The sequence below is a fragment of the Montipora capricornis genome, chromosome 2 (assembly GCF_036669925.1).
Source record: "Montipora capricornis isolate CH-2021 chromosome 2, ASM3666992v2, whole genome shotgun sequence".
NCBI classification, from domain to species: Eukaryota; Metazoa; Cnidaria; class Anthozoa; order Scleractinia; family Acroporidae; genus Montipora; species Montipora capricornis.
The window spans coordinates 61,325,371-61,334,850 of NC_090884.1; the positions used below are offsets into that span (position 1 = coordinate 61,325,371).

The following is a 9,480-nucleotide window of genomic DNA, read 5'->3' on the forward strand; positions in this document are numbered from 1 at the left end:
GTTCTTTGTGACTTGAGGGCCAATTTTTTCAGTTCCGACAAAGAGAGAAAGTCATTATCCATTTGTTGTAAAAAGCTAGTCCTTTTTATGTTTTAAGACAGCAAAGAAGAAAATTAATATTGTAAATAATTTATCTGCAAGATATAAAATGTGCAGCCAGAAATGTTTCCACACACACATATTGCTTATGCACTTATCATTGGCTAATCCTTAGGGCTGACCCCTGGGGAGGGGTTGCTTTTAAGGTGAAACAAAAGGCTACTAAAGCCCCAGGGTATGGGTTGTAAAAAGCAGACTAAATCCCCTTCCCCAGTGGCAGAGACACCAGAAGAAGTATACAGTATTTACCAGCCAGTAGGCCCCTGTTAGGAAAATTTTTGCCCAAGGTAGTGGGGATGGCCCAATGCAGCAGGTGGAGGATTTTATTTGAGAGTATCCTGGTAGATGACTTTCTTTCTCTGGGCACATGTAAATGTTTGGCCAGGACAAAGTTCATCAGTTTTCTTGGTCTACTTTTGTACCATATCTTAGCCAGGATTCAAACATTTGCAAGGCTTAGAGTAGATGATGCATCCAGACGAATCATACCCAGGGAGAAAAACTGTCCAAGGAAAAACAAAAGAAGGATCATTCCGTCTAAGATCACCTTGTGGACAGATTTGAAATACCTCTTAAAATTTGTCTATGTATAAATACAGTCAAGGAGAGGGCTCATTGGTTCAGATGAATACCTATCAACAGCATGATATTAAATTTGTCTGGACGGATAATCCATATGTTTTCCTATAGGTAAACTTAAGTCTTGTGTGAATTTTCAAAGTTCACAAACAGAAGTCACCAATATACAATGTAACAATAAAATTATTCTGCTCGGACAGTTTTTCTCAGCTTTATCCCTGGCAGATGATCTTTGATGGAAAATACATGTATCCCATGTTTTAAAACTGTTATGTTGGTTTTGATTTTTTTGTTTGTAGATTTCCCCACATTAGATTTGCAGTCAGCGTTGGTAAATGACTGTTGCCCAAATGAGGACGAAACCTTGTTGTCCCTTATTAAAGCATTCTTGCAAAAGAAGGAAGGTAGGCGGATGCTGATTATTATTGTTATATAATGGAAAAGCCATTAATTATTGTCTCACCCAACAGTCTGCTAGTGAGAAGGTTGTGGGTTCAAAATATTTGGGAGGAGGGCAAATATCAGTGGTATGCCTAGATTGACAACATTAAGTCTTGTGTCGGATTGTCTAAGAACCTACAGTATGAATTAATTTTTGTTAACCCTAGGGGATGCAGTCTATCTCTTTTTCTGCTGTAGGGGTACATGTGAATCTGACCTGGCTATTGAATGTGAAGAATGTGAAACACAACACTGAAATTTTCACCCATCAGTTTTGTGTTGTACTCAATATTTTGAAAAATATATTTTGTGATAACAATGAGAGAGCATGAATAAAGGTGATAGTGGAGGGCCAACATGATTTCTTTTTTTTTATTTTCACAAGCAAATCGTTGTGAATCAAACCTTCCAATAAAAAAGCAATAATGTATAGTTCCAGAAAATACCCCTCCCCCACAGAAGGGATTGGAAATTCCTGGGGATGGGGGGTCCAAAGGCCCAGGAATTTCCAGAGGAGGGAGGGGGGGTTGTCTCAATTTTCATACAGTTGTACATTAAGTGTCGTCGTTTGCATTTTGCTTCTCGAGTCTCGAATGCAAAAAAATAAATCTTGCTAATATAAAGCACAAAATGAGTATTTTTATGCTGGTTAGGCTCGATATTCTGTCGCTGCCAGAGTCCGATCATTTTCCTGAGTAGCGGCTGGCGATCGAAACGCATGTTGTGGAAAGTAGACGAGTTAATCGTGACTGATTGAAAATATGTCTGTTGCACTTGACCAGGTACTTCTGTCACTCCTATCTGTATCGTTTCAGCTGGAATATTTCGTCGCATTTTTAAGTTGTCATCGCAAGCGTGAAAAATAGCATTTGAACTGAAAGAATGCATCAACATTGAATTAACAGAAATTCGGAATCAACAGATAACAGACCTCTTATCGCGATAACAATGATTCTCAAGGAGGTTTTCAGAGAAGGTGCAGTGCAAGGCAGTTTACCACAGGTTAACGCCATCAGAGATAAATGACGGCAAATTCGAAATTGGCAACATGTCAAATTTTCACCGCCAGTCGACAGGATGCCAATTGGTGTGGTGGAAAGTGTTTTTTTTTTCAGCATTTCTCTCTCAACGGTCTTGGAAGTGAACTTTTTTTAGTAACTGCTGTTTTTTCAAAATTATGAAGCAGAATTTACGGTATTAAATCTATAATTTTCATATTGCAAATTCTGCAATAGGCAGCCTTGTAGGGGAAGTGCCTTCTAGTGATGTGTTGGTCACAGTATCCACCAAATTGTTGGGGGGGAAAAAAACGGTAAGGACCAAAATTCTGTATCTTGCACTAAAAAAATAGCTTACTTTTGGTTTCCACAAGGAATGATAATATTTCCAAGGGGTGTGCGACAAAAATGGAATTTCCGCTGGGGAGGGGGGTCTATTTTGTGAGCTGATTTTGGAAAATCCAGAGGGGAGGGTGGTCATAAGTAAAATCCTTTCTGTGGGGGGGGGGGGGGGTATGGATATTTTCTGGAACTACACAATGCAAGTTCATTGCACTGTTTTTACATGTATGTAGTACATACAATCACAGAAATTGAAAGTAATTTCCTATCATGTTTAATCCAATCAGACAGAATGCTGAAACAGATTGAAGAAGTGCAATTAGCACGAAGTTGTCTAGAGGAAAGAATCAAAGAGCTTGAAGGTAATACATCTAAGTATAGGAAATCATATGAACATCAAGTGCATTTTGTGAATGATGGGACAAAGTGATGTTTACCAGGGTTCTCCTGAAAATTTGAAGTAGACGGAGAAAAATTCCAAGTAGTTGGTGAAAACTGCTTTCCTTGCCAAGCCGGCCCTAAAAATTCATGTACATTTTCCCTGAGTAGCCATTGCACCCAGGTCAAGTAGATGGCGATTTTCCACAGTCACCGGAGCTTCTGCAGAACCCTGTGTTTACCCTGCGAGCAGTTGGTTTCTTCTATGCTTCCCGAGAGAAAAACCACTGCAAGCAACCGTTTGATTTGCCATCAAGCATGCGTGAGTTGCATAACGCCCCACATGACGCATGCATGTCCTTTTAAACTTCATTCCTTTGGCCAACAGAACAGCTGTTTGGTAAATGAAGGGTTTACCATGTCCCATTGGAAGCACAGCCATTGTATCTTTACCTTTCGAAAAATGGAAAAGAGCCTGCTTTTGCTCTTGATTAATTCCAAATATTCCTTGGGACTTCTATTCCCCAGAACGGTTCTCAAAGCTTCAGCATACTTCGCAGAATTACATCTGTGGTCACAATTTGTGCAGAGTCCTTTCTTTCTTGTCAAGTTAAGAAAGGCTCTGCTGGCAGGGTGAAGCTGTAGGTGATTGCAATTTTATATCTTTCAAACAAGTGATTACAAGTAACCTTAACTCATTAATAATTCATTCTAGGAAAACAAAAGGAGTGTTTTATTAATCAATATCTGTTGTCTGTATATCTGATACAGATTTCTCTTCATTTACATAAATGTTTCTTTTCATATTCCCTGTTCAAATGTCTTTAATCACCAAAAATACCTATTGTCTATTAACACTTAAATGCAGACTTCTGATAAGTCATACATGTGTATGTGTATACAATATTTGTGTCAGATCTGTATCACATTTACAGTGTACGAATTCTTTGTCTTGAGTTTGTAAATGTGATACAGATCTGCTGCTCATATTGTATATATTACATAAATCACAAAATGCATGAGCAAGTTTATACGAGTTTTTCTTTGTTATACATGTATACTTTACAAAATTACTGAATGGCAGTATTTCCATGGCAACTTCCGTATTGCTCTCTGTAACATCTTTTGCTCTCATTGACCAATCAGAAACGTGATATTCTGTTGAGTATACAATAAGGATTGTTACTGGATTGTGCTGTGTACCGCTAACATGCAGCGCAAGGAGGGCATGATCTGGACAAGGCCAAAAAAAAAAGAAAAATCTCAAATGATGGTATAGAACCATCATTCATACACTTTCTTACGAAGAAATGATCCTTGCATTCACACTATTTAGGGCTACTACGTGGTGTAAGCCTTGCACAAAACGAGATCGCACAAAACGTACCGAGAGTTGTCTTAAAACTTTTGTTTAGGCCTAATAAGAATACAGACAGTATCCTAAACATGCATAAACGCTAACCTTAGGCCCAATTAGACCTAAACAAAGGTTTGAAGACAGCTCTCGGGGCGATTTGTGCGCTCTCGTTTTGTCCGAGGCTTACACCACGTAGTAGCCCTATTTAGACAATAATTGCCATTACTTATTATTTAAACTACTTTTACCCCCAAATGTTCATGATCGTTTTCTCAATAAATTAATTATTGAGAAATGATCATGAACATGAACAAAGACCAAATAGACCTCTTTACAGATGTGTGCTTAGTTACCTGGCCTTTAATGAAAGTGAGGTTGGTGTTGACATTGTTGTGATACAGACCTCCATCCTTTTCTTATGTTAATGATGTTGTTGTCATGCTAATTTGTAATAAGTTACATAAGAAAAGCAATGAGGTTTCTATCAAAACAAGGTCAACTCCAGCCTCACTTTCATTCATAGGCCAGGTAACAAAGTACACAACTGTGAAATTGACTATTGAAGAGTCAGCAGTTAATTACCAGTATTCTTTTCTTTTCTTCCATATCAGTTGATTTCGAACGGCATCTTGCGGAAGAAAAGGAAATAAGAAGAACTAAAGATGAATCGATCAAAGCCCTCCAAGGTGACTCATTAATAATTAACTAACGTTGCCTAATGCTGGTAGTGACCCAAAAAAATAGAGCATAAGATTTGTTTGACAAATAAGATTCTTCTTTGTTAAGTTTAATCTGGCTGTATGATGGCCAGTTAAATTAATAGGCTATGAGAACAACCAAATCCTTCATTTCTTTTACCACGTTAAAACAGTAAGATGGTAATCACTTTCAGCTAAATATCCTAATCGGCCTTATGATTTTCTGCTATCCTTATTATTATTGCTTTCTAATAATAATATTATTACTCTATTAAACTTGTTAAACTGCCATTGAATTGCAATAAAGATAAATGTATCTTTATTTTATTGAGTAAATTACCGGATTGAAGGTTTGGGTTGCAGGTCATTGTTTCACCATAGCTGAAACAACCCAAAGCTGCATCCTCTCTTTATGATCAGCAAACTAAGAGTGTATCAATTACTCGAATTACTCGTATGAACTACTCGACCTAATTCGATCCTACTTGTGTGACCGACTGAACCGAGTGAAACTAAGAGCTACTGTACATGTATTAGAAGCTAGTGGAAGCGGACTGAGAGAGGTCATCCTCAGGGATCCACCCTCGGCCCGTTGCTGTGGAACATCTTCCAAAACAACCTGACATACGTAATTAACTCACATCTCTCTATATACGTACGTGGATGATCATCAACTGTATGAAACAGCTAACAACAACCTAATAACCAATGCCAATAAAGCCTCTGTGTGGTATGCTAGCAATCTGCTAAAAGGAAGCCTCAGAGCAAATACCAAACTATGACTCTCAACCATAGCAGTACAGCAAAGGACACCCCATTACACTTTCAAGGAAACACCATTGACTCTTCAGAGTCTCTTCAGTTGCTAGGAGTCACTGCAGACGACCAGCTGAACTTTAACAATCACATTAATGAAATATGTAGGAAGGCAAAAGGGTAGGCATAATGATGAGACTTAAAAAACTTATTCCTACTAGTGCGAAACTAAGCTTGTATAACCGTACGTAACTTATTGCCATCTGCCTTGGCACTTCTCTCTGACTTCTGTTCTGCTACTGATAAAAGAAAGTTCGAACGTATTTAGGAAAGAGCATTACGCGCAGTTTTCCTGGATAAGCAATCAAGCTACTGAACTCTTTTGAATAAAAGTAACCTAATGCCGCTACAGAATAGAAGACTACAAGATATCGCCATCCTTATGTATAAGGTGAAACATAGATTGTCCCACAAAAGTATGCGAGCTATTTCATATGCACTGCTCACCTTATAATTTAACCGTGTCAGAGTTTGCCATCCCTAGATTTACGACCAAGAAGTACGGCAGACATTCACTCACCTATTTGGGACCTAAGTTGTGGAATGGGTTGGGCAGTTTTAAACATCGTATTCGCATATGTGATTTAAGTTTGATTGTAGAAGACAACAATTGTTTAAACTGCACTCTTTGTAACTCGTAGCAGAACGAAATTTCATTCACCTTGGGATGTTAGGTTTTACTAGGATACCATTAGTTGATACTTAGTAGGTTTTAAATTCTTATTAGTTTTAATGTTAAGTGGTCCATAATTACTTTATCATTAAGTGTCTCCAATTAGTAAAGGGATATTTCCCATCGGCTACAAACCTTTGACACGTGATAAAGTCATTGATTGATTTATGCTAACATTAGGCCTGAACACTATGCTTTAGATAATGTTTGCATTTTTGTAAAAGTCTGGGTTGTTTCAGGTAAGGTAAAACAATGATCTGCAACCTTAACTAACCAGCAACCTGCACTTTGCACCCTTCGGGATTTAGTTGTCACATGATTTAAAAATATCAGCCCAGCATCACTGATTTCTGACTCAATTCACTGTTTTCTGTTTTTTTTTTTTTTCTTTGTGCAACAGATGAATTGCAGATATCAAATAACAAGAGAAAGGCTCTTGAAAATAAGTTACAGGGTAGGTTTTTCTTCCAGAGAACAGTGATTTATTAAATTGCTCATTTCGTCTCTTTATGTAAGAAGAGGTTTTTAAAGTAGTGAAATGAAAGGTCAAAATGTGATGTCCGGAGATTCTTCTTGTGTAATAACATTTTGACGTTTTTGGAATAACAATTATTTTTCGTGTGCATTTGAAGGTGAGACCACTAAGTTAATTCTGCACCAAGTTCAGGCAGAAGCGGGTAACTTACAACTCTTTCCCTTAGAACAATGCTGGGGATTTTACCTTGGACACCAATTTTGTGCCCGAATATGGACAAAAATAAGATCGATACTGCACGCGCGGGAAAATGCGAGCTACTTTATATCCAAATAAGGACATTTTTAAACTAAAAAAACTCCAGCTCTGAACCAGAGTTAAACGCTTCAAGGTCACGAGCTTCTGGTTCAGGCAATAACTTCTGTGGAAAGGGAGAATCGAACCTCGCACTTCCCTGGAAATTTAAGCAATTGTTTCTTTTAGCCACATGAAAAATTTAGGTGACGTTAACGGGATAAGTGCAAGGATGATTTCTTCAGTTCCAGCGTTTGAAATATATACATTTTTTTCGTTCAATAACTACTGTGTGGAATGAAAAGTTTGGAAGCAAAAGTTGCAGAGGGACCTTTACTTTTTACAAGTAGTAGGGTTCCTGCGGGTATAACCTAACCAGTTTTACTTTAAGACCATTTGATATATGAATGGTAGTTAGCACGTGCACGGTCTGTTGGATCGATGAATGTTAACGTGATTAAATATGCGCTTTAAGACTGAAGACAAAGAATAATTTATGCTTAAAGTTTATTGACAGCTCAAGGGCATTCTTCGCTGAAACTTTACCTGGTCATACCATCTGCCCTTTTTCAATGAAGAAAATACTTTTTTTTTCACGGAAAATTTGGTCAGAAGTCGTGTTTCACTTGCATTTGAATAGGGTAAATTCCTTTTTTCTTTGTTCAGGTATAAAGCAGTTTCTTCAGGTGGATCAAGATGAGAATAACACAGCCAGCTCCTAGTGTGATTCTGTCACTCGCCCTGTTGATGACAAATCACGGTCTATCTACTGTGACTGCAGCTCATGTGTTGTGAGCATGTTATTTTTCATATTTGGCTATCCAAATGAAAACTGCTTGTATTTTTGTTTGAAAGTATTTTTAACAAAAATCGCGGCCAAAAATCAAATGGAAAGAGATTATTTGTCACATTTCATCGAAATTTTGCAGAGAATAATTTTTGCCTTCCGCTTTACCCATTTTCGTTGCGTTTGAGCAACGTTTTAGAGTTATTCGCAAACTTACGGTTAAATAAGATCATTTAAGGTTAGTTCAGATGCAGTTAAATTTGACATCAAGTAAGTCTCGTTAGTTCAGTTCAATGCGCAATTAAGGACGGTGCCTACTATTGTTATTGCGCATACGTTCTGCGCATTTCGAGATAGTAGGATTTCCTATAGGTTGTGCTTGCTAATACAGGGATATTTTTGCGCGGCTCAAAACTATGCGCAGAAAGCAGAACTTAGCAAGTGCTCTTGGTATCCAAAAAGAAAATTTGGGTAACCACGCATTTTTCAGAGATAATTAAGCTTCAATTTGGAAAAGAACGCCATACATTGCTCTGTATTTTAAAGCTTTTTACAAATATTGTTCATTATTTATCTTCGAAAAATGCGTGGTTACCCCCAGTTTTCTTTTTGGATTTCAATAACACTTGTTGAGATCTGCTTTTCCCGCATATTCATTAAACCGCGCAAAAATACCTTTGAATTAGTAGGCACCGTCCTTAAACCAGTTTGTTCCTGACGTCTATTGGTTTTGAAAACCTGGGGCCCGTTTTTCGAACGTTCCGAAAACTTTCGGACCCGAAAAGCTATTTACAAAACTGTCATCTGCTTGTTTTGATAGGCTGGTCTTTCAGTATGTTTCCAAGACATCTAAAGGCAAAATGACTGTGAAGTTTTGTGACTAAAAACCTGTCCGTTCTCACGATACAGAGTAAATTATGGCACCCGAAAAGTTTCAGGACTTTCGAGAAACGGGCCCCTGGCGTGGAAATCTGCGGCTAATTCGCTCACAAAATGATATGCACATAGCAGTGCCCATTCCTCCTCTGTTTCCAATTGTGGATTTGAGGAAGGCGAGATCATTTGCCGGGCAAGCTGAGAAATGGAGCTCAGAAGAATTACAAGATAACGTTGTTTGGCAGAGCGAAGAAAATGTTACCGCGATAACAGCGACTTATCTTTGAAGAGATTTAATTAGAACTGTCTGCATGCTCTTTAGTCTTTCTTTTATTGCCCTAAAATCGGATCATGGAGTGTCAGTTTTAATAGTGTTTTATATTAAAGTATAATCGCTTGTCTTACGATGATGTCACTTTGGTGTAGAGCGCGGCGTCAGTTCGATTGCAGTAGCCGGTCTTCTTGACTAGTTACGCATCACCATATAAAACGCGATGTTCCGCAGCCTCCGCTTGTACAGCTGTCTTGAATTTGATTGAGGAACGTTTGGTCGTGATTTAAGGATATGGGTCCCCAATTCTTTCTTATGCCTGGATGGGTTTAACTGACAACCGACAAATGGCCTAAAAAATCCAGTAAGGGCACTAACAACTGACAAATATTCAGT

The 9,480-nt window shown here is 38.1% G+C and overlaps 1 protein-coding gene across 2 annotated transcripts in view; it reads left to right on the forward strand.

Moving 5' to 3' along the window:
• LOC138030175 (uncharacterized) overlaps window positions 1-9,217 on the forward strand; it is a 10,957-nt gene extending 1,740 nt beyond the window's left edge. The window contains exons 2-7 of one of the 2 annotated variants that reach the window (XM_068878068.1): window positions 978-1,082; window positions 2,747-2,821; window positions 4,806-4,880; window positions 6,782-6,835; window positions 7,817-8,234; window positions 8,627-9,217. In XM_068878068.1, the coding sequence (XP_068734169.1) occupies window positions 978-1,082; window positions 2,747-2,821; window positions 4,806-4,880; window positions 6,782-6,835; window positions 7,817-7,872 (365 nt within the window). In that variant the 3' untranslated portion in view covers window positions 7,873-8,234; window positions 8,627-9,217. Of the gene's footprint in view, window positions 1-977; window positions 1,083-2,746; window positions 2,822-4,805; window positions 4,881-6,781; window positions 6,836-7,816; window positions 8,248-8,626 lie in introns of both variants that reach the window. The other variant, XM_068878062.1, reaches the window with a different exon arrangement.
• The last annotated feature ends 263 nt before the right edge of the window (window positions 9,218-9,480 follow it).